General features: G+C 39.7%; 1 protein-coding gene across 1 annotated transcript; it reads right to left on the reverse strand.

Moving 5' to 3' along the window:
* Positions 1-352: 352 nt before the first annotated feature.
* Positions 353-25765, reverse strand: arih2 (ariadne homolog 2 (Drosophila)). The gene is made up of 15 exons (XM_046056581.1): positions 25624-25765; positions 17478-18004; positions 14920-14987; positions 13957-14029; positions 11819-11960; positions 10972-11093; positions 9463-9572; positions 9025-9142; positions 8783-8833; positions 7686-7707; positions 6976-7127; positions 6637-6780; positions 6201-6269; positions 5394-5519; positions 353-2090 (listed from the first exon to the last, which is right to left on the reverse strand). Exons 2-15 carry the CDS (start codon positions 17742-17744, stop codon positions 2019-2021), a joined length of 1536 nt encoding a protein of 511 aa, XP_045912537.1. The 5' UTR covers positions 17745-18004; positions 25624-25765; the 3' UTR covers positions 353-2018.
* Positions 25766-26256: the final 491 nt, after the last annotated feature.

Consider the following 26256-nt stretch of genomic DNA (forward strand, 5'->3'; position numbering starts at 1 on the left):
ATTAGTCTATCATAATACGCTACCCCTGATATCTTGAATAAAGATGGTATAATATAGCATTTCAACATGCTCCCCATCTCCTCACAGTAGGCTGCACATGGACTGAGTAGTGGTGCAATATAAAATGATTAATGAAGTATTTAACTAAAAGGATAATTAACCCATCACATTTTCTCCAGTAATATTACCATATTAGCCACCACTTGAAGCAAACACCCCATTACATTTTTGGAAATATATTGCTTTTATTTGACTCTTATCATTGAAATTTAAGAACAACTCGGTTTAAAGGGTTTGATCTTCTGTTTATGTAGGTGCATATGTGTGTGTAATAAACACACGAGACAGGGTCTGGTTTTAAAAACTCTCAGTAACTATTTCTGTATTAATGTACAACCGTTGAAAATTACAACAATTTTTTTTTAATGTTTTTCTTTTTTCATTTTTTTTTTAAAGAATCTGTCAACAGCCATTTTCCAGAAGAAATGCAAACAATGTGAGCAGGGAGAAAAGAGAAAATAAAGAGCAAATTAAAGTGAGGGGATGAAGGTAAAGAAAAAAAAAAAAAGCACAAGATGGGGTAAGCAGGCAAATTAACAGTTAATTTTCTAAAGCGGAGTGTTTGAGCGTGTGTGTTGATGTGTGCATGCGATGTCAATGGGTGGTGCTGTAGTGTGCGTGACTGGCTGAGATTACACTTGGTGCTTCAAAACAACTGTATCATCTGATCAGTAGGGGTACAAATGCTAGCTTTTAATAATAAGGTCTGGCACACACTGGTTTGGATCTACAATAGCTGACCACAATCAAGCAACCAGTATGAGAATGTAAAGAGACAAAGATTTGACTGAGTAATTCAGTAGTGTTACTTCGGCCATAATGACTCCGTTATTTTGCTGCCAGTAGTGGCTATGGCAGGTCAGTTTTGGTACTAACACAAAGCAACAAAAAAGGGGACAAAGGGGGTGCGTTTATAGTTAAATAATGACAAATCTAAAAAAGTTGTCATCTAAACACATTCATCTTATTCTTTTGTATTTTGTGTACATGAACATGCATCACACATAGGGAAAAACTGTATTTTGTTGCCCCCCCCCAAATATTCATCTGTCCAAGTTGATAATAATGTTTGTTCAAAACAGAGCCAGGTCAGCGTCAGCGACATGGTTAATCTAAAAGTATCACACTCCACTAGCTGGCGCAGTTTTGAGATTTTGCAATACTTGAAGTAAACAAACAACCTTTTCCATAAAACCTTTCACTACTCAATCATCTTTCCTATAAGCAGTTTCTTATCCATTTATTTCAATTAACATATTGCAGTTTAGGAGGGGTAAATGCAAATGTGTGGAAAGTTCAGAATATCAACTTTGCATGTGTTCAGGCCAATTCAGCAGGCGCGACAGGTACTCTTGTACATGCAAGAGCCAGCTAGTCATTATGTTTTATGTGAAACCACCAACTACAGATCCACAATCAGTGCAGTCTCCTTAAAGAAAAATGTATTCCATTTCCCACACCTGCTTAATAACAAAACCTGCTCCATCCTTAGCAGTTTTACTCTAATGATTATTCCAGCATCGCTGGGATAATGTTGGAGAAAACAGCTGACTACTTACACAGGCAACATGTTGCTTGTGACTGCTCATGTCAGTGTCTACCCACTGTTTTCCGACACACCACAACTCATAATTTGACCATTAAGATCAATTGATCAGATCTGAAAAGTTGCAACAAGTGTAACCACAGTGACTGTGATGTCCTGAAGTCAAAACAAATAAATGAGGTGAGGATGAGAAACAGAAGGAGAGATTCAATCGTGCCATTCTGTGACCCTGCAGCATTATGGGAGTGAGAGGGGGGAAAGAAAGAAAGAAGCAAATGAGCAAATGTAGAGAAGCAGAAGTAGGGGTCTGTATCACTGCACCAAGGGATGGTCATAGAAGGAGGCAAAGGTGGGAGAGGCAAGGGAGAAAGTAAGGAGGGAGATGCTGGTTCTTTGCAATCGCTGCGGAGCTTCAGGTGTCGTGGAAATCCTTCAGCAGCGTGCGTCGCCTCTGCTCAGCAATGTGCATCTGATTCTCCAGATCCTGTAAAAACATAGACAAAACATCAGTTATTAACTTTTAAAGACACTTCCAAAGGAAAATGGGCCAAATGAAAATTGTAGTCCAAAAAAAAGTTAGTCAGTTGATGAGTCAACCAAGTTGTCACTGGTCAGTTACGCCAAGAATCCACTGACTCCAGCTACGGCACGTTACGGCTGCGCCACAGTTTTGAGGCGTCTATAGCTCCGTCAACTTCAGGTTGCCATTGACTAGTTAGCTCAGTTATGTCCTAAAATCTGACTCTGCCCAGACTAGGTGCTTGAAGTACCTGGGGAGTGTTGGTGTCCATTTACACCCCTAGCACAGGAGCGCTGGACCACCGTGAGGTTTCAGGCCTGAATAGATTCACAAACGTCAAATTGATTTTCTAAATGTTAATGGATGACGTAATGTTGACAGAACAAAAAAGGTGCAACTTAGAAGTGCAGCGCCGGACAGTCTGTGGTGTGCACATTTAGTTGTAATACGGTTGTACATTAATACAGAAATAGTTACTGAGAAAGTTTTTAATACCAAACCCTTCTATGACCACACACACTCCTGTTTACATCAGTGGAGCAGGTGAACAGTTTCAGGTTCCTGGGAATCAGTATCACAGAGAACCTGACACAGTCATCTCATATCGCAACGCTGGAGAAGAAAGCTCAGAAATGACTATGTTTCTTGAGGAAGCTTATGAAGGCCAAATTCCCACGCCAAGTTTTTGTCAGGTTGTACAAAGGAGCAACAGAAAGCATCCTGGACTGGAAACATCAAACTGGCATGGAATGTCCTCAAAAATGTAACTACACGTTGGGGCGACGTAGACTATTAATATCATTTTCAAGGAAAACTTCCCTCCATTATTAACTAAGCTGCAGTCTAATATCCAATTTTGGAAGACACTTCCAATTTCATTACTTGGTAGAATTAATGCCATTAAGATGATTTTTCTGCCCCAGTTGTTATATTTATTTCAGAATATTCCAGTGTTTCTTCCCAAATCTTTCTTTAGACAATTAGACAATTGTGGCCCCTTGTTTGTGGAGCTATAAAACACACAGAATCAGCAGGAGACACCTTAGTAAATCTAAAGAGAGAGGGGGATTAGCACTTCCGGACTTTTTGTTATATTACTGGGCTTCACATATTAGAATCATGACATATTGACTACATTATACCGCAGCTATACCAAGCTGGCTTGGAATGGAAAGGGAGACATGCAGACCTTATTCCATGGGAGCCTTTCTTCTGTCTCCCCTCACCACAGACAAATCCTTATACCAATCCAATGTAATGATACACACAACACTCCGTATTTCGAAACAAGTCAGGTCACACTTTATTTTGGAACTCATATCTTACGCTTTACCGATTGCTGAAAATCCTACCTTTATACCATCTACTTTAGATAACAGATCCTGGAAGAAGGTAAGCATCCACACAATAAGAGACCGGTACATTGAAGTTTTGCTGCGTTCATACAATTACAGAGTAAACACAGACTGCCAGGAAGTAACTTCTTTAGATTCTTGCAAGTAAGAGACTATGTGAGAAAACATCTAAATAATTTTGAGACTCCAGTCTTGATAGGTGTCTCGAGCTTTCACCTTGCTCTGAAAAATTAATATCTTGCGTATACGACATCCTGGATGGTGGGATAGAGTGGTCGGGGGTAGGGTGGGATCGACCTGTTCTTCTTGTGTGGCATTTTATTAAATTTTTCCTGTTCCTGTATTTTGTTTTTATTCTAATTGTTTTTTTTTTTATTTAATATGTGTTAATGTCACAACCTCATTTATACAAGTTCATTACAACTAAAGAAGAAAAAAAGAGCACTTTATGTTCTGACCATCTACTGTATGTCAATATGGCTGTAAACAGATCTGTACGGTTTTATTTGTATAAATGCCATTTGCTCAAATAAAAACATACATACAAATGCCTTCAGAAGGATGCAACAATAGTTAAACGTTTGAGACGTGACCACCGACTATTCCCAATGTTTTGTTGGGAATAGTCAACAGGGGCGCAAAAAGAAGAAAATCTGCAAATTAACTGCAAAAGACTTGACTAGAGTATTGTAAAGCAACCAGGAACACATTATCCTCCTGAGCCACCATATTCCAGAACTGTAACCTACCTGCAGTGTCCAGAAGTGCACAGTGCCAAGTATTAAAAGACTTTGCCAAGGTCAAGAAAGCTTAAACACGACCAACACTGAATAAAATTCCCAAGTTGAAGCGTCAAGATTGGGAAAAGAAATACTGTATGACAGATTTTTCAAAGGTTTTATGGACAGATGAAGTGAGAGTGACTCTTGATGTACGGCCCGTGGCTGGATCACTGATGGACACAGCGCACCACTTCGACTCAAGCGCAAGCAAGGTGGAGGGGTACTGGTATGGGCAGCTATCATTAAGGATTAGACCTTTTCGGGTTGAAGATGGACTGAGACTCAACTTCGAAACTTACTGCCAGTTTCTGGAAGATACTTTCTTCAAGCAGTGGTACAGGAAGAAGACCTCAGCATTCAAGAAGGCCATGATCTTTATGCAGGACAATGCTCCATCACATGCATCAAAGTACTCCACTGCTTGGCTATCCAGCAAGGGCCTCGCCTGACTTAAATCCTTTTGATAACTTTTGGGGCCTTCTCAAACAGGAGATTTACATTCAGGGAAGACACTACACCTCTTTGAACAGCATTTGGGAGGCTATGGTTGCTCCTTCAGTTAAAGTTGATAATGAAGAGATCAAGAAACGGACAGACTCCATGTATGTGTTCATGGCAGTTATTGAAAAGAAAGGCTGGCTATATTGGTCATAGTTTTGAAAGGCCAAAAATGTTATTTAATTTTAATTTTGTGTTGTTAAAGTTACTCTTGAGAACAAACGAGTAATTTGATAGAAAGAATAGATTTTTGTAATTTAGTTGCCTAACAATTCTGCACATTTATACATTCTCCTGAGTACTCACTTTTTCCTTTCATTTAGGTTTGAGGTTTAATTATATTCTGGATTAACTGAGAGCACTGTGTTTGTCCAATGATTAGTAAGCACTTTCCCCAAGTGCTTACTCATAGTGGGAATTGTTGGGTCTCTATAAATAATATTAGAAAGAGTACAGTCTAGACCTGCTCTAGATGAAAAGTGCAATGAAATGACTTCTGTTATGAATGGGCACTCAATAAATAAATATATTTTATAACTGGCGTACAGGACAAATTAAATGTTTTTTCACCAAAGTTATTACAATCACCTTGCTGGGACATGAATTTTAGAACAATCCATTCAATAGCTTACCCCTCTGTCACTGGCACTGAGCTCCCCCTCGCCTCCCACCACTCCTCTCTCATAGCTGTCAGCCCGCTCCACCTTCCATGACAAGTTTTCTATCTCTGCTTCCAGCTGTGCCTGCTGGTACTCAAACTGCAGAGAAGAACAGATGAAAAATGAAATAAATGAGTAACTTCACTTCCACCGGGAAAAACAATGATTGAAGACACCATTAACACAGGTATTAAAGGGGCGGAAAAGTAGGTTTCACATATTTCGAGGAAAATAATTATAGGTGGAAATGGGTGTGGCCTATATCATGGGATGTAGCTCAATTCCAAGTGCCTTGCTACACTGAGGCTCTGCTACAAATGACACCCATTTCACTTGCATCACCTCCGTGGGGCAATGGGTTTGCGTTGGGGGGCTTGGACCCTATTATTACCTGCTAGCAGGTCTTGTGTTAAGCAGAATTTAGAATTGTTTTGGAGAATCAATATGATAGAATATGTAATTGTTCCACTTGGTTTTATATGTTTAAATCTGTTTTATATATTTACTTATCCGTTTGTCAAATATACTTTTCAACATGTTTACACAAGCACAGCCTAAAAATAGATCCAAGTCTGATTCTGTTTCCCCTCTTAGTCCAAAAGTTAAAATAAAATACATTCAGGGTAAGGCCCCCACGCCCCTCTGGCTTGGACCTCTAACTATTGGGTCAAGGCTAAAAATAGGCTATAGTAGGAGGAGAGGTGGAAGAAGGGTGAAGAAGAAAACAACAGTATTTGAAAATGTGTGTTCTGCAATTCCAGGACACTGATGGAGACTCACCAGTTTCTTGCGTGGGCCAGACTCCATGTAATAGGCGTAAGGGTACGTATACTGCAGTGTGTAGCGACACTGGAAACGAAAAGACAAGACACACTCATAACCGAGTAAAATTTGGAAAATGTTTACTCACAGTCATGACTAGCAAAATTAAGAATGGCACCTTGATAATTTATTGACATGATCTTAACTCAACTGCTTTACTGATGCAGATGTACTTGAGACTAAATGGATAACATTAACCCTTAGAAGTATGTTTGGAATATTTTAAGAAAAAGATGGAAGAAAAATTTGTTCTAAAAAAAATGTTTGGTTTTTTGCGTGCACCCTGTGTACCGGTCTTTCTGTGCATCAACTACTGCATTTACATATCCATTTCTCCCCCTTACTACTTCTGCATCTAGATTAGGCACAGTCATAGTTCTTGTTGCGTGTGTACCTTAGCCAGTAGCTTTGCAGCGTTATGCAGGTACTGCCAGTCAATCCAGGTTCCCAGGTTGTTCATCACTCTCTCCTGGATCTTCTCCTGGATCCTCTGGTACGTCTGAGCCTCCAACTGCAGAGACTTGTTGTGATTCTCCCACTGGTGGGGTAAAGATTGAAAAACAAAAATAAAATCTCAGCATTTTAGTAAAAAAGAAAACAAAAGAGGGAGGAAATAAAGTTTTTTTTTTTTTTATCATTTGCTGGACATTTTTGTTCTTACTACATTTCTATTTTATGTTATTTGAGCAGCAATATAAAGTAAATATAAAGGGTGACCCAAAGTAAAACTTACCCTCTCGAAGTAGAAGAGGTATTTTTTGAGGGCCTCTCTGGCCTGAGCTTGCTGGCTCTGGTTGACTATATCAGGGTTTTCTTTGTAGCGGCTGCACTCGTAGTACTCACTACCGTGAGTTTTCCAGTCACCAAGACACATCCAGCAGAAGTCTTTCAAGAAACACACAACACACATTTATCGAGAAACCACTGCATGCATGCATTACACAGTATCTACAGTGACATGTTTACAAGTTTTGTATTATAGCACAACCTACTGTTGTCTCCGTCTAAACGGCCTGATATTGACTTTGGTGGGCAATATATTTCCCATTTATCCAGATGACTAACCACAATTTGGTTTAACCACATTCCTAATCTAACGGACAAAATCTATGTAATTAAGAGGAAGCTGATGAATTGTATGGCACATTGGTGTGAAAAACAATTGTAAACAACTGACGTGAAGAATTTGTTTTCCCTTCATTTTGACTACTCAACTTAACTATATGTTCCTTTAGACTCTCAGCTTTCACCATTATCCAAAAGACGCAAAAACGACTTTTATTCTGACAAAGCGTCAACTTTCACTTTTTTCACCTCAAAGTTTTGGTTGATGGCTACTTTATTTGTGATGTATCATGCCACTAGGTGAACGAAAAGTGCCCCACAGAACAGTGAGTTCATGCTTCACTCTGAAATTGTGAAACTCTGAGACAAACGTCTTACCGTGTTTGCACTTTGAGCATTGCTGAAACAAACAAAGACACAAGAGAAAGTCAGAATTACTGAAACAACACACCTGACAAAACAACCACGAAAATCACACTTTGAATAAATCTGGGTAAATTAGCAGCTGAATGTTTTATACAATTTCATTTAGTGCTTGATTTAACAACTGCTGTCACACAAGAAGCTTAGAATTGGGGCTGGACGATATGACCTAAAATCAAAATCATGATCAATTGAACATTTAACCTCAATTACTATTAATGAATGATAATTTTTTTATTTGGTTATTTTTTGTTACGTTTTGTTTTGACCTCACAGTTGACATGGTCTTTACTGGAAATATGCCCAACTATTAAAGGTAGTATATTTGCAGTAAATTCACAATTGTCAAAAATCAATCTGAATGTTAACTGATAACGTAATGTTGACGGAAAGCAAAAAAGACAGATCTCGGAAGTGAAGCGCCAAACAGTGACGTGCACATATTCGGACCATCACCACTGCTAAATGAATAAGCTCTGCTACAAAAATTTCAAAGAATATTATATCATTTTTAAACAGTACTTGGAATAGACAAGACCCACGAGGAACCAGACGGGCATGCTATTCTCAGCGGGCACGAGACCGGTGAATAGCAGTTGAGCAGAGCAGAGAGAAAAAGTCTACAATAATCCTCTGTTTAGCTGAAACTTAAAGTGACTAATAAATAGAGACTGCAGCTCTGCAGCTTCTCAAGATTAAAGCGTGTGTCACCCCACACACACAAAGCAGTTCCACAATCAGTCGACTAATAGGCAAGACTTGACCGACGACGTTAATTCTTAGTCGGGGACACCCCTAGAAGACACCCAGTGCAGGAAATATTAATATGATTAAAAAAAAAAAACTGAAAATTACGTCAGTTAGAGTGTCTAAATTTTCGATTACTTTTCAATTAATCGTCCAGCCGTACTAGAAGACGCACACAGCAGGTAACATTTCTGCCCAGAAGTGAAGTCAAACTATTAAAGTTGAGGACTTAATCTCTTAGAATTTGAACATATTTTTAGCATTTCCTGTTTTCTGGGAAAGGGTGATTTTCAGCGCTGACTCACCATGTGATTGCATCCTCCGTTCTTCTCAATGCAGATATTGCACTTAGGACACTAGGGGAAAATTAGGGTAATTAGGTCAGGTTAAGTGACAGGTTTGTGTGTATTACAGATTATATAATAATGTATGTGAGTGTCTGTGGCTATGTGAGTGTACAAAACAACATAATGTGTGCAAGTATGTTAAAATACCAGTGGCTGTGTGTGTGCATGACTGCATGTGTACACGTTTAGCTCCACCATACATCTTTAGTGTGTGCGCTGATGTAGTTAGCCGTCTCCGAGTCATCTGCACATTTGGTCAGCCATTTCCGGATCGTTGCACAGTCTGTGGGTGCGTGGTACATCTGACGGCATTTAAAACTGAGAGAAAATGACACAGAAAATACAGAGACTTACAGTTGTACTGCTTACAAGGGCATAGCATACAGCTTCATTATAACCTGATATGTTTAGGCAAAAAGAAATTCTGTCACCCAAAACAGAACAAATACACCAAACCAGATTCATCCATCAGTATAATGTATAGTTACATCTTAATACTAGATTGGGACTCAAGACAATTTCTTCTTAACTGATTCTGACATCATATAAAAGGTTAGTAACAGTTTAAAAACACAAAAACTGCAGCTTTTGTGAAACTCTTAGTGTTAAAGATCGGCATGTGTGTGTGTGTACAATACCAGAAGACTTCACTGCAACGGCTACACTGCACCCTGCGCGCCCGTGGCTCCTGCACCTTGATGACAATGGGACAGTCTGCACCTGGACACAACTGCAACTGGAAGTGACTCTGTGGGACGGAATGAGAGACAGTGATAATGATAAAACAGCCAGAGAGAGGATTCAGATTTAATGCTGTGTGAAGGAGATTCAGGGCCCTATCTTGCACCCGGTGCAAAGCATCATTGCTAGTTTCCAACCAACGCAGTGATTATTTTCCGGCGTATTGCTATCTTAAGGCAGCAGAAAACGACTGCATCAATGACCAACAATAACCTGGTCTAAAGTCAATCGCGCATTATTTCCCAGCTATTTAAAGGGCACATTATTTAGATAGTAAGATGCGCCTGCGTAAGTGGGTTCTAGTGATGTGCAGATCGCACTTATATCCGCAGATCGGGAGGGGGGAGGGGACTGGTTTAAATGAACATCTAGATTAATAGATGGTGGGTACAATTAGGTGAATCGTCTCACCATTAAGAAAGACGCTGTGCACATTTACGCACTAGATACAGCGGCATAACTTCACTGGATTATTTTAATATTCCAACACACCGACAGGATTGATCATTAAAATATATCATTAAGAAAACATTCATCCATCGATACAACACACAATAAAGAAATAACCTGGAAGACAGAAATGTGACCCATGACCAGTTCATTATAGTTTATAATGCAGTGCAGTGACGATACCGACGTTTCATAGAGGGGAAAACCATACAGTATTTCCCACACACAGACTTCATTTGGGCGGGCCACACAGGTAAATTAAGTGTAGGGATTGTTGGGGCGGCTGTGGCTCAGGAGGTAGAGCGGGTTGGCTGTTAATCAGAAGGTCGGCAGTTCGATCCTTGGCTCCCCCTGGTTGCGTGTCGAAGTGTCCTTGGGCAAGATACTGAACCCCGATTTTATGAATGAGTGTGAATGTTAGTTTCCGTTTGAGCACTTAGGCTCAGTGTATGAATGTGTGTGACTGGTGAATGCAGATGTAGTGTAAAAGCGCTTTGAGTGGTCGAAAAGACTAGAAAGGCGCTATACAAGTACGGAGCATTTACATTTTACATTTTTATTGATACCATTATTGAGACTGCTTAACGATCTGAGTCTCTATTGATACCACTATCGATACATTGCTATTATTTGGTAATGGTTATTTGGTAAACTAAAATTCATCCTCAGCACTGCTACATGGAATATTGTTTATTTCTGTTTACCATTTTCATAGCTTTTATACTACTGTATATTGTCTGCTATGTAGCAGAAGGGACTTACAAACTCAATTTCACTTTCGACCTGTTGTAACGTGAAAAATCTACCAACCTACACACAATGGCTCAGAGATTTTCTCTCCTTCTCACTCCATTTTCACATGCCTGTGACGTTTCATTGGCTATATATATGCAGACCCTGACATAGCATCTGAACAAAAAGATTCAGCACACACAGACAGAAACACACACACACACCTCAACGTAGTCTCTGAAGAGGTATCGTCTGTATTTGTCCTTCAGCTCCTCTGCTGGCAGCAACGGCAGGACAAAGTCTTCTGGCATCTGCAGGGAACAGTCCTGAGCCATACATGAGATACCTGAACACACGCACACACACATTAAGAAGAGTCCTGAATCACTGACAGAGTATACTGAGAGAAGCAACATGTACACAGTTTCATACAAAGGCTGCAACTGCTGTTTGTGTGTGCCTTTAATATATAATAAATTCATAAAGTTCCTCTGCAGGTGTGTTTGATTTAGGCGAGCTCATTTCCAGTTAAAGTGACCAAAAAACTGGATTAAGGTCATTAGTCATCATAAATTATCCTTTATTGGTTACATTGACTGTAACAGTCCCTCTGATAAAACAAAGTAGCACAGGAACAACTGCATACAAATATGCTCACACACAAATACAAAAGCACTTGTGCTCCTACACACTTAAGTAAAAGGACAGGGAGTTTGCTAAACTGTATGCACTTTACCACATACGTTTAAAAAAAATAAAAATAAGACACCCTTGTAACGGATTTCCGTACACACCCATCTGCTCTCCTGCTGACAGCCAGTCAAAATCACATATTATACTTCCCTTATCTTCAAAGTCAAAAGTCACCTGTCATTACAAACTGTACAATGAAGTGACTGATGTATGAGGCTTTGTTAAATTCAACACCAGTCTGCAGACTCTGCTGGTCTGGCAGGAAGATATAGGCTTAAATAAACTTCCAAAAGGATCAGAGGCTGAAACTGTGTCGTGATGAGACCCTGAAACTGATGATTCCCAGGGCGGAAACGCATGCACGCTCAGACTACTCACCCACTCCCATGCCATCTTTGACTAGTACAGTGCAGTACTGCTCCCAGCATCCTTTGCAGAAGGAGTGCTGGCAGGGTAGTGCCAGCAGGGAGTCTCTTCGTACAACCTGTAGGCACACACCACACTGGAGGGACTGAGGAGCCTGAAACACACAATCACGTATATCATCAACACGCCATTAAACACACACCATGCAGCAGAGCTAGTATAGGAGGGCAAAATACATACTAGGGATGAAACAGTTACCTGGTTGACGATAAACCACGGTAGGATTCCTGACCAAATTTTAATTATCATTAAAACCATGTTCAATTACCAAACTTACTTACGGTAAATACTGTCCAGCATAAACCAAAGCTAGCAACAGTCTCCCAGACAAATGTGCGCATGCATGGCATGCAACATGTTTTGAGTCAATGACACGGCAGAACGCAGTAACAGCGCTCCAGAGATCAGTCTTCTTATAACTCATTTGTATTTATGTAAATTGCGCATGTGGTCGTTACATATACTTCATATCTTTTTAAATGCACATTTCATGTGGTTTTCATACGTTTACATAAGATATTTTGTAAACAAAAAGTGCACAGTGCTGCTCATTTTATTTGTGGGTTTCAAAATAAAACTGGTGAAATGGTTTCAGTGTGTGTACCAGTACTCTTTGAACATTTTAACAACAATAATACTGATAACTGATCATTTTGGGCACTATAATTGTGATGTGAAATTTTCATACTGTTTCACCTCTAATACATACAAAACCCTCATATGCTTGTTACATGTTAAATGGCACAATAGAATCAAATCAAAGGTATCGATATCTGTAGCACTGATATTTATCATACAGCTTAGACCAGTGTTTGTATTTTGTTGATAAAACAGTGACTTAAAAAAAACTTAAACTTATTTGAATTTGGCTGTAAGCATTAAAAACAATTTGTATCACTCTCCATTAGAAGTATAAATTACTGCTGCTGGTTGTTATTCAGCCAACTGAATGCATTGTATAATTCAAACAAAACAACTGTATAACTGATGACGTTGATTCGCGGAGCAAATAAGCTCCGCCCAGCTGATTAGACACCAGCGTACGACATGATAGTAATCAAGTCAACCCGCTGTCATGCTGAGAGTGGTAACTAACTGATATAGTTGCATTGTAAACATCTAAAAACTGAGGCGGTCTGAAGGGGATACTACCAGCAGAGCAATATCTTAATGCACAGCAGAGTAAAGGACAGGTAGACTTTAATTCAATTTTCATTAAATGATAACATTATTCTCATAATATTACGACTTCGACATGCCGGAGAACAACAATCTGTGTTTTGAATGTGCAGAAAGTTCTGAACATGAACAGAAAACCTGCTGAAACAGCGGAGCTATTAAAGTTAATTAAGTTAATAACTTAATTGAACTAACTTTTAACTGAATTAAAATGAATTTATTTATAGAGGTGAAAAGGTGCCAGTCACATTTAAAGAGGTTTCTTCCCCTAACAAAGACACAAAAGAGGCTAAGGAAGGCTAAAATCACGCCTGAATGTGTGCTGACTCAGCATGGATGATATTATATGAGAAAAGGATCTACAAGAGAAAACATATCTGAAGGCAATACAGAATGCCCGAGAGCCTTACTGCAATATATTCGGTTATAGTTTGAATTGTCACCTGCCACCTGAATTTTGTGTTTAAATTGGATATAAAAAATATTTCCACCATAAACTGGTGCAGAAAATTCCCCAAAATGCAGGAAATTAACTGTTTACTGCTCCGAATGTTCCTATAATTCAGCATTAAAGTAAATGCCATAAATGCTCCGTATTTGCATAGAGCCTTTCTAGTCTTTTCCACCACTCAAAGCGCTTTTACACTACATCTGCATTCACCATTCACACACATTCATACACTGGCGGAGCAGCCGCCAGGGGCAATTCGGGGTTCAGTATCTTGCCCAAGCCACAGCGTATAGTGTTAAAATCTTGTCTCCATCTCGTGCCTCGTCACCTAAGTCGTGTCATACCAGTAGGTATGAAAAAAATTCAGAATAAAAAGGTATAAACAAAGTATTTAAACAGTATATGTGCTTAAGTCCAAAGAGTAAGCCTTCACATTTATTGCACATAGTCTGTTACTCACAGTGACTGATCGGCAGGTGCTGCTGGGCTGGACCAGAGCGTCAGACAACAACAGAGACGAGTTGGACTTATATCTGTTGGGAACAAGAACAGAGCCAAGAGTTGTATGATGATGAGGTTTGAAAAGTTCACACTGCAGTGTAGAAGAATAAGAAGTAGAGAAAAAGAAAATGAGAACAAGAATGACAAAATTAAAGCTGCAAGGACCGTTGAGAAGGCCCTCGCACGTGTATCGTGTCCGGGTGTGACGTGGTCGCTCTGCAGATCAGGCAGCTCTGCCGGCGCCACTCTGAATTTGCCACGCATTTTATTTTAATCACATAATGCCACACAGACCTTAATTCCCCTTGCCAGTAGGTGGTGCTACAAGTATAACTGACTACTGGCATTTTGATGTGTTCAAGGCGGGACTCTTATCAACGAGTAAAGTTTGCTGCAGATGTGAGCATGTACACTGAAGACAAAACAACTTCCTAATTCATGGCCAATCATCGATTTTGGACGCCACGCCACAGGCACGCCATTCCACAACAACTTACTGTTAGTGCAATTTTTAATCATCAGTGGGACTGGACTGCACAACGAAAACTTTGAGTTGATCGGACCAATTCCCTAGGAGGAGTTTATTAAAGTACGAAGTGAGTAAATCGCCAAAAATTACCATTAAATTCAAAATGTCCGACTTCCTGTTGGGTTTATGGTGCTCCAAGATGCTATTTTGTAGATCTGGACATGATATCTACCACAAAAATTTCATACATTTTGCTGAAAAATGGAGCTTTTTGCCACACCTATGCACGAAAACATATCACACGTACATTTTCACAGGAACCTGAGAGAATAATAAACATGCTGAAAGGAAGGGAAGGGAAGGGTGAATTAAACAAGCAGAGATGGCGCAATTAAAAGAAAATAAAAAAAGACAGAAATGGTGAAAGAAGCAGAGGATACCTGTCCTACATACCTGTCCAGTATTTGTGAAACCTGCCAGTGAAAATGTACCAGGATCAGCTTTGCTACTGCTGGTAAAACCTGAGAGAGAAAGATCAAACAGAAAGAGACGGTTGAAATGTTGTTTCAATGATATTCAGTTCAAAGCAATGAAATATTGCTTCAGTGACAGAGAAATGCTTCAAGATCCTGATGTAAACACATCAGTACCCCTTAGTACTTATATACTGGCTAAATAACAAGTCACATACCAACAAAATACTGCCAAAAATGTAGGACATTTAAAAGCCAGTAGACCTCAGATAAGGTACTGATTAATTGAGTCACCAAAAGAAAATGACTGAACAAAAGACTGAAGTTGTACTGTGCAGGTCCAATGTGTGAGTGTGAAATAGTTGTTACTCCTAAACACCAACATGTAGACTCAAAGTTAAAGAAATGTATCACAATACCATGCCGTTAAAATGATAAAATACTGCCTTTAATTGGTATCAATATTTTAAAAATGACAGTGTTTTAATAGAGTATAGGTCACTGGCTTCTGCGAGTGAGTGGTGAACTGGTATTCCTGATTGGATAGTTAAATGACATGTTAATCAGAGCATCCCCATTGGTTATTCAGTAGAGTGTGTCAAATGTGGGACAAAAGTACTTTTGCACCTGTAGAATCGATCCGTACCTGTAAACTTTGAGTTTTTCTAATATTAAGATACAAAACTTTTCCACACAGCTACAATCCAAAATAGCGTTTGTGAGGTCAGGCACTGATGTTGGATGAAAAGGCCTGTCTCACAATCTGAGTTCTAATTCCTCCCCATGGTGTTCAATGGGGTTGAGGTCAGAGTTCCTCCACACCAAACTCGTCAAACCTTGTCTTTATGGACCTTGCTCTGTGCAAAGGGACACAGTCATGCTGGAACAGCAAAGCCTTCCCCAAACTGCCACAAAATTGGAAGCACCCAGTTGTCTAAAATAGACAACTTTTAAACAACTGGGCTGGACGAAATCATGATTAATTGAACATTTTACTTCAAATTATGATAATTTTGTTTTTGAATGTTGTTTTTTGCCCTCATAGTTCACAACCAACATGGTTTCACTGTAAATATGCTCAACTATTTAGTTAATTATTGAATTTATTTATTTAAAAAAAAATCAATTATCTAAAATGTTAATTGATAAGGTTATGTTGACGTGCACATGACAGAGACGTATGACCCTTATATTCGGCACATCGCTGCTGCTGAATTATGAGACCGCTAAAATTTCACTCAATTATTAATATTAATGCAGAACTAATGATTTTCCCCACACACTGCGCGAGCACAACAACACACGGTTTGCTAGCATTTAGTTACGTGACAGCTGCGGTTATATAAGCAGCGGCGTTAACATCAGGTCTTTTAAGGAGTGCAGTGCGTGTGTGTAGCGAGTGAGTAACGTATGGTGGAGAAAGTGACGGAGAAAGCAAGCAAGTTTGTCGTCAGTCTGGCAGTAAATGTACAATGTAGGTCAAAAACATGTTTTATTCTGTGGTAAAGTTATAGGGTAAATTGGTCATTTTGCCCTTTGTGACAACTGTTAGGGGTGTGAACTTTTGTATAACTCACCCGTTTAAATAATATTAAGCCTTAAAGTTCTGCATTATTAGGGGCGTGACCACGTTGAGTGACAGATGGCTGCTGTCGCTTTCACTGCTAGCCGTCTGACTGCCGTCTGTTAGCTCCGCTAATACAGGCAGTGATGGAGCTCTGCAGCTCTGCCTGTTTGAGCCTTTTGGACGTTTCTTCATGCAGATACAGGACAAATAATGTCAGACTGTGCTATTTATTGGAGAGAAAGGGAACCCCCACAAACCTCAGGCTACACAGGCTACCAACCTCCAACCAGACAAGTCCCGGGTAAAAGCACTAGCTCCTTAGCCTGAACTAACTCGGTCACATCCAACAAGGCGGGCGTGGTTTCTGCAACCAGTCACCTCAGCTCCACCCATGACCCGCCTCTTCGCCCATTTTTGGTTATCCAGGAGTGATGCGCAGTGACGCGCTGCCATGATGTCGACGGCCACCTCAGGCGAAAAAGAGCTTCAAAACGGCTCTTCAGAAACCAACAGGGGACGTCACGGACACTACATCCATTGTTTTATACAGTGTACGCGCAAAGATCAGAACTTTTGAGGTGATGAGCGAGAAGCAAATTCCCTGTATGTGTGTGTGCGTGAGTAAAAACAGTTTGTGCATTTTGGGTGTGCTGGCCACCCCCCCCACCAAACAATGGTAGGGGAAATACTGAATTCCTAGCTGAAATTATTTTGCTGCTATTAAATAATTTTGCTATTATTTTACAACAGCCTGATAGGAAAGTCTGAAAGCAAGGTCTGTCTTAAAGGTTATGAACGAAATTGTCACCATTGTGACCCATACAATTTGTTGGATGTTATCAGCACCTTGTTCTTGCCCAGTGGTAATTTTGGATCCAACTTTTACAAATACTACGATGGAAATAATTAATTTCATTCTCAGTATTATGACAGTGCAGCATCACATAACCCAGCTACACATACAAGCTCACCTTCAGTGCAGCAGCCACAGTGTTAACCTCCTCCGTCAGCACCTTCTGACTCTCTCTATACGTTAGACAGGTGAACTGGTACTCCTCTGGGTCGAAGGAGTCCGCACCCTGTTGCTCAACATCGCTGGCCACACCCTCATAGTAGGCGGCAATGTCACCCTGATCCTCCTCTTCGCCTCCATCGTCCTCATCCTCCTCTTCTTCAGAGTTCACCCCGAAGTCTTCCTCATTGCTGTCCGATGCCTGGCTGTTCATATCCACAGACATTCAGTCGATTGAATCAATTACCCGGACAGGTAGACGGCCCGCCTACCTGTCGGATCAAAGTTGTCCGATTGGCTAAAATGGCTCCTTTGAAGCTGCACGTCCCCGTTTCTTTCCACGCCTCTTTCGCTCGTGTCAGTGTTCATAGACGCCCTGCCTTCCCGTTGGTCTGAGGCGCTTAGAGAGCACACTCAGCAGCAGCGGAAGAAGCAGAAGAAGTCACACTCCCCGTCACTCATTTGGAAAGCTGGTTTCAGGGCGAGCTGAGGACAGACAAAAATACTGATTAAAGTTATTATTCATCATTCTTTTGAATTTTTTGTATTACATGTAATTTTAAAAAATTTATTCTTAATTTGAATAAGTAAGTGGGGCGGCTGTGGCTCAGGAGGTAGAGCGGGTTGCCCGTTAATTGGAAAATCTGTGGTTCAATCCGCGACTCCTCCCAGCCGCGTGTCGAAGTGTCCTTTGGCAAGATACTGAGGCCCAAATTCTTAGGCTCAGTGTATCAATATGTGTGAATGGGTGAATGTTACGTAGTGTAACAGTGCTTTGAGCAACTAGAAAGGCCCTATACAAATACAGTCCATTTACCATTTAACAGTGGGTCTCCTGCAAGTAAACAACTACTGCAATCGATCCTTTTTGTAACCAGATTGGGAAAAAACATTATGCCCGCACGGCACTTGTTGGCGTCAGCGTCGGCTGCGGTCTTAGGCATGTTCTTCACTGTTGCAAGTTTCTCACCACAAGCTTGGCTTTCTGTTTCTTTCATCTCCTGATATCCTTTAACCCTACTGTACATTTTTTGTTGTGCTTTACATCACTTGTCACCGAGCAATCACTGCATTCTATCATATTAATTAAACGCTTAGCAGCAGAGCAGCAGCTGATTTTACTCACGGAGCCTCCAACTGCATCAGGAGTAATTGGTGTGATCAGCTGGATGTGCAGGCTTTTTTTATTTGCTTACTTCTTTAGTATTCCTCACTCATTTTCTACTTCTTACTGTTGTCTATTTTGAGGATTTTTGCAACTCACCACTAAAGAAAAATAGCACTTGGAGATATTTTAATTCGAGTTCTTCAAGATTTATTGATCCAGTGTTAAATTATTCTTCAAATAGCTACAAAAACATCTCCCAAGCTGTCATCCATCCCCTGATTATACACGTGTGGATGACCTGATTAGGTAGAGGAGGGAATTGATAAAACATTATATTTGTAAATACCCTTTACTTAGATGAAGATCAGATCACATTTTATGACAAATTTATGCAGAAAGCCATGAAATTCCAAAAGGTTCACATACTTTTTCTTGCCACGGTTTATCGCACAGCCCTAGTTTGAACTCACTAGACCAAAAATAATTCCTTATCGTGCGTTGCTTTGCCTGCGAGCCACTCAAGCATTCAGGAGTCTCCCCTGTCCAGTCACGTACTGCTTACGTCAGCATCCGGGTAACATTTTGTTTGGGGCTGAGCTGAACATGTTTATGAAGGGTTTTTTCTCAACGCTGCGGCAACATTGAGTCTGCATTACAGCCCCCATGACACTAATCTACACATTATAACATAGGAATACTTTTAAACAGTGACAATCTAACACCCGACAATACTGTCAAACTACGTTAAATACCCTAATTGACAACACTGAGCCACAGAAGATTAGATTAAGTGACCCAATATTCTGCCCACAGCACGGTAGTAGGCCAAAGTTTTGAGCATGTTGTGGCTATAGTGAAATATGAGGGACCCACTCAGACCTCTTTATTTGCCATGAAGTGCTCCTCAATACCGTGTTTTAATGGTGGCCATTATTCCAAATGAGCCCTGGATGGTGTGCTATTTAAATAGGCTAATGACTGAAAATTACCCCAACATTTCAATCCGTGTATGTGTTCATATACAGTTCACTGAATTAACTGATAACTGTTCATTTTTGCTGTGTACCATTGGATGTACTGATAACTATCACTGAATTACTTTGATACTGAAGAAATCTTAAAAACCTTAGGCCAATCCTTCGTTGTAGATATTGTCTGCTGGCAATTTTGTAGACATCGCCTAACCCTAACATGTATTGAAACAATGCAATCATTGTGAATTGTGCCCTATTCAAAAGTTTTATAGTATTTTAATATCCAACTGTTGCAATACATGTATTGTGATTTGTCTGCATAAATAATTGCACATACATTTGAATATTGCTATATTGTATGTGGGGCTGGATGATTTCACATAAAATCAAAATGAATTTTTAATCATTTTACCTCAATTACGATTATTGAACAATCATTTTGTTTTTAATGTTACTAGTTCCCTGACAAGGTTTGTTCTGTAAATATGCTCTATTACTAAAGCTGGCATTATTTATTTTTTTGATTTACAGAATTTAAAAATTGATTATCTAACTGTTGATAAGATAATGTTGAAGTCCACTTTACGGAGACACGGTTCGCCTATATTCGGCGCATCGCCGCTGCTGAATAATGGCCACTGCTACTAAACTTTCACTCAATTATTAAAGTGGAACGGATTTTCACCCGCACTCTGTGCAAGCACAGCAACACACGCTTTTGCTAGCTTCCTCTCCATATCCAAGAACATCAAAGGACATCCAAGTTACATGCAGGGCTCGTGCAGACTACACAACTTTCAGCGTTGGCCGATGGCCGTGCTGTTCACACTACACAAATTGCCGTCTTCTGAGGGGAGTCTGAAGTCGTTGTGGCGTTCACACTATGTCACACACTACACGAGCTGACAGCGGCTGTGTCATCCGACACTGGTCTCCAAACACAAATTAGATCACGGACCCCAATTTAATACGCCGTTTTGGTCCCCATTACTAAATAATTGTTTAAAAAATTCATTACGATTCAAGTTAAATCCGATTTCATTTAAATTACATGACTTGTCTCTTGAGACATAAGTTACATTATAGGTCCTGCAGTATGAATAAGCTTAGATCTTGTTGATTTTACTTTCCTTTTACTGTCCTTATTGAGTACACTGTTGTATGGATGAGCAACGCAACACTACTCAGCCGTTTCAGCCATGACCTGTGTGTCAGGTAACAGTTAGTGACTTGCCCACGGACATTCAGCTAACTTTCTAGTTCACCAAGACGTGGTGGTGTTGTGATGTTTGCTATAGCAGCAGGAGAGTTGTATTGCTGTCTGGAGCTGCTGTGTTGTTCAGAGACCGTCTATTCCTCTCATGTTAGATTTGCAGCAACAAGTAGCATTAGTTTGCTAACCCACAACCTAGCTAACGTTAGTTACAATGTTACATTACTTGCTGTGTCGTTGTTCACTCTATATTATTGTATTTGTCTTGGTGTTGGATTTCTCAAGAATAGCTTACCCCAGCTTTATAATGCAGAGAAAAATCATGAGTTCATAATATTTCATTGAAATTACAAAACATGTTCTATATCAGGATATATCAACTTTTCATTAATAATCATTATTGGGAAATGAAAACACCTGTATCAGGAATTTATATCCCGATATTGCATAGCCCTACTTAGCATTTACAAATTAGAGAGTGAATCAACCACCATGAGCATTTTTCTTGCACAAGGATTAAATTAATAAAAACTATCCACAAAAATGAAACTGCGGTAAGTGGAATTATTATACTAGTGGTAAGCTATAGTATACAAATTTATGAAATTATAATCAATTTAATAACATAAAATTAATAATATTATACTTACAGTATACTATTAAATGAGCATTTTACTTTTTATTTAATGATATGAGAGTACATGCATTCTTTACTCCTCCAGGTTGTGGATAGAGCATCTGCAGTGGACAAATGTAGATTTAACAAAGATGCGGGCAGGAGGTTGTGGTACAACAGGGCTCTACAGTACGACCATTTTGCTCGCATATAACCTTAAAAATTAATCCGCGCTTTATTTGTGCAAACCGGAAAAATGATTTACGAGCACAATGTGTGCGTAACTACAAACCTACCATAATCTCCCCCACCCCGCACCGCTAATCGTTCAAAACACCAGTAGGGAGAAGATAAGGAGGTTGTGGGTTTGGCTAGCGGCTAATTTGCTATATCAGGTGCCTTTTAAAACATGTTCAACTTTTCATAAAGTTTATGTGCTCATCAATGTCACTTTTCATCAACTGACCAATCACAGCCTGGATGGGGCAGGACATAAAAAAAAAGTTTGACGTGCTACAGTAAACTTTCAAATGTTGAACTTGTTCTGCATGAAATGTTCTGTTTATTTACGAGATAGTAGCATTAACAAATTAAGAGACAAATGTAGGCCATTTTTCTTGCACAATGATTTAATGAATGAAAACAATTTACAAACTCACCAACTGGAATTAATATGATACCGGTGATGGGCTATATAGTATACCAGGGGTTGACAACCACGTGCCAGCGTGGACACGCAGAGACATTTTAAGTGGCCCGTGAGAAGGCAAACTCAATCCTTCAATATTGATGCCGCTATGTTGTTTAATATTACATTAAGTTAGTGGAAAAACAGATGATCAACCACCATGATGAATTAATTTTGACATTTTAATTAGGGTTGTCAAAATGATAGAAAAATAGAAAAAAAATTAATACCTTATGCAGGATTAATCATAGTAATCTGCGACCGGACTGGCCAACCGGCCGGTCAGCAGCAGCGAAACTAAAACATTCAATATTGAGGGGGGATACGAAAGGTCCCTCCCAACTTGGCCTGATCCTCGTTTTTGCTGTAATCTGATCAAAAGGAGTTTACTTTCCATCCGGTTTGTGTGACAAATGCTACATAGACAGTAAATATGGTGAAAAAATGTGAATTTAGAAGAAGAAAAAAAATGCCACAAAAGGCATTTGTAACTATTTTAGCCTTCTGACTACTGTGTTGGTAGTTAGCAGTACTGTGACTTAACTGTTCCAGCTCAGGCTTGACCTGTTGTGACTTGCTTATTCAAACCTAGGAGGCAGGTGCCTAAAGTTTCTTGAAGGTCTTCAATACCACAAATATAGATATGCGATTCATTCTATTAATTACTACAAACAAGTTACAAAACTTGTAATTAGATAATTTTTTTAAATCGCTTGACAGGTCTATTTATGTCTATTATTATTGTTAACAAGGTCAAACTTCAATTAAAATCTGACTTACTATCAGTGCATTAATTAAAAATAAATGACATGTGCATTAACAAACACTGTTGGCACATTGGATGTCTTCGTCTTTGTATAATGGCTACTATTAGATTCAAATTTTTATCTAATGTTATAATATTAATTTTATATATATATACATATACACACACACACACACACACACACACACACAATTTGTTTATACTATTACACTAATATAAACTAGTTTCTCTTTCGTGTTGAGTGAAAGAGCCTCTGCAGTGGAAAGATTTCCACAGCACAGGATGTCAGTGTGCCAATGTGCTCCTTCTAGCCTCCTCCTTGTTCTGTTTTATGAAAGTTATTGTAATACTGTTCAGTAGTCTTCTTTACATTAGGTGTGGCTTGGGTTGTGTGGGTGCTGTTGGTGTTTCGTGAATCCATCCCTGGTTCAAAAACTACACCAGCACCAATCACAGTAAAGTTTTTTTGTGTTGAGTGATCAGTGATCATTGTTTTAAAAGCGTTTTTCAACATCAAATTTTCAAAACATCTGTTTCACTATTTTAAAAAGCTTCAACAAATTTTTAAGGAAATGCCGAGTGTCCAGATACAAAGGTCTTCAGTTCCATAGTCATCTAAGGGTTTCACACCATAGCTGAACACAAGGTGAAGGAGCACACACATAGTATAAATACGTATATAATAAATTGTTTGTTGAACTCTGTTACTTTAACATTTTTCACTGTGCTCCTAATTTATTTTATTTTTTTATTTAATTCCCATTTAGTTGCACATGTGCTCCCTTGGGAAAAAGTTTAGCATAGAGCCCTGTGCAAGAGGAATGCTATGCTGTGTGTATATTGTAGGCAGTGTGGCCTGTCAATTGCAAGCGACTCTAAACTTGTCACCGGATCAACACAGTTTAAGCTTGATTCTTTGAAGCTGCACAACAGTAAGAATCACAAAACTTGCAGGGACTGATGCATCGCCCTCCACACCTCTTACCAGCGGTGAAATACAGTACCAATAGAATTATGCGCTGCTGAGGAAAGTTTAAAAAGTTAGTCTGGAGCCCTGGTTTGTGGTCCCCAAACTACATTTCATCATAAAAACACTTGTGAACTGACAAGAAAAGGAACATGAATGAGAGAATGGATTATACACCCACAATTGGATATGAAGGATGCAAGAATTTTCTTCTCCGCAGAGTTGGAGGTAAATAAATAATAAAAGCTTTCCATGAAAACGTACAGCTGCCTGCTCGTATTGTGGCCTTTCACAACATCTTCTGTTGTATTCCATAAAAGCAAGAGCGTACTGTTAAAAATTAAAGTAGAATTTTGTTTACTTACTACCGTATGACACGGTGACAACTGCATCCTATAAGATGAGCTAGCCATGATATAAAGACCAATGGCTTTGAGTGATTTAGATACAAGGTCCCCTATTACCCATTTGACTATTTCTGTGTTATGAACAACTAAAATCCTCCTTACTTAAACTACTCCAGTTTGTTCTCTGGCTGCATATTTATCTGTGATCCTCCGTCTGCTCCTCATGTCTGCTTTTAGCTGTGTATTGAACTTTCAAGATTCAATATTTTGCTAACATATCCTGTACACATGTGGGACACAAGGAATTGGTTAAGGCTTCATGTCAAGGTTTGGAGGATTAACTTAAGATGTTGTTCTAGTTTTGAGGATGAGGGAAACAGACAAACCGTGACGTGTGTTAACGTTGTGGTAAACTGTGCAGTAACAGTGAACACAAAACGGAAAGAGAAAAAAATAACAACTCAGTTAAATCCAAGATAAGGGCAAGCGCACAACAGCAAAGCAGTGATGCATGTTTGGACTATGCTGTCAAACACATTTGTATGTGTCTTATCTACCCATTTAATCGTTTGGGGGACTTCCATATTGTGCAGCTTGATCCACATTTGTTACCTACCCAGGCAGATTTCGACTTTTAAAACACTTTAAAAAACATCAGTTGAAAATGACCTCAGTGGCCCCAAAGTTAGCTTATAATCGACAAGTGATGTGTATCCACTATGTTCAAAAGACACCATTCAACACCGTTTGCTGGCACCGGGGTTCAAATGGGACTTCGCACAATATCCACCTGGAAAGAAGACAAGGACAGCCGTGAAGCCTGCGAGTCGGCGGCGGTGCCAGTCCAGCGACACATGAATGCAAACATTCCGCTTAGTCCAAGCTAAAAATAGGCAGCAAAGTGGGTGACACACATCTTGCTAGGCTAATGTATCACAGCGAATCAGCACAGGGTTGATAACACGTCTTGGGGGGATGGGGAGGTAACGTTAAGGAGGTCTGGCAAAAGATGAACCAACCCAAAAACAGCTTGGTTGTTGGTGCACATAGGCATTTCTGTCAGACTTGAAAGAAACTAAAGCCAAATCCACAGAACGGCTGGCTAAGTCACCATTAGCCGGATTAGCTTCCAAGCTAGCGTCCTGGCAGTTTTATTCAACAGCGAAGTTAATGTTTACGACTTGCCAAACCCACGGGTTCAATTATTCAGAACAGACTTGCAAAGGTTTTCAAGAAAACGTTAATTGCAGAATTTGCAACTCAAGAGCTGGCCGGGTTAGGCACCACCTTATGCCTCCCGCGGTGCCTCCGCCTCTCAGCCACTCTAGTCCGGGGATTGAAATGTAAACAAGGCCCTCGGGAGTAAAAAGGCACATTTACACAACCCCTGCATTAATTTCCACTAGTTAAAATCAGTGATATTTACCTCTCACGGGAGCGTCAGCTCTGTCCACGTTGGCAGTCAGAAGTGGTTTTAGTTTGAGGAAACCCAAAACGCGATTTACGCTCCGTTCGCTTGGGTGGTTGACGGAATACAGACGGGTAAAGAGGTACTTATCTATGACGTCACGTCCGTGCTTCTCGTGCCAGCCTCCTAAGACGCAGCAGTTTCACTTTGTATCAATATTATCCATTTGTACTTCAGCAGTAAACGATGCTGCAACATCGTTTTACTTTTTACTAACAGACATTCACATTACAACAACCAGTAAGTATCTCAAGTTAGTTGCAGGGTTTCAAGTTTTCTAATAACTTGATGGCCTTTCTTATTTCCCAGTGTACATTTACATTTACATTTACTCATTTGACGCTTTTATCCAAAGCGACTTACATTTGAGGAAGAACAGACAAGCATCAACAGAGCATCAAATACAGATCTACAACTGACAATACATACTAGTAAGAGCAGCAATAAATACTAGTAAGAGCTCATAGTACATATCACATCAATGGGGTAAATACCTAGGGAAGGAAGAGTTAACAAAAAAGTGCTATCAATACAAGATAATTGTAAGGGGACAGAAGAAGAAGAGCACGCGAAGTGCATGTTAGAGGTTAG

Source organism: Micropterus dolomieu, linkage group LG08 (genome assembly GCF_021292245.1).
Source record: "Micropterus dolomieu isolate WLL.071019.BEF.003 ecotype Adirondacks linkage group LG08, ASM2129224v1, whole genome shotgun sequence".
Classification (NCBI taxonomy): domain Eukaryota; kingdom Metazoa; phylum Chordata; class Actinopteri; order Centrarchiformes; family Centrarchidae; genus Micropterus; species Micropterus dolomieu.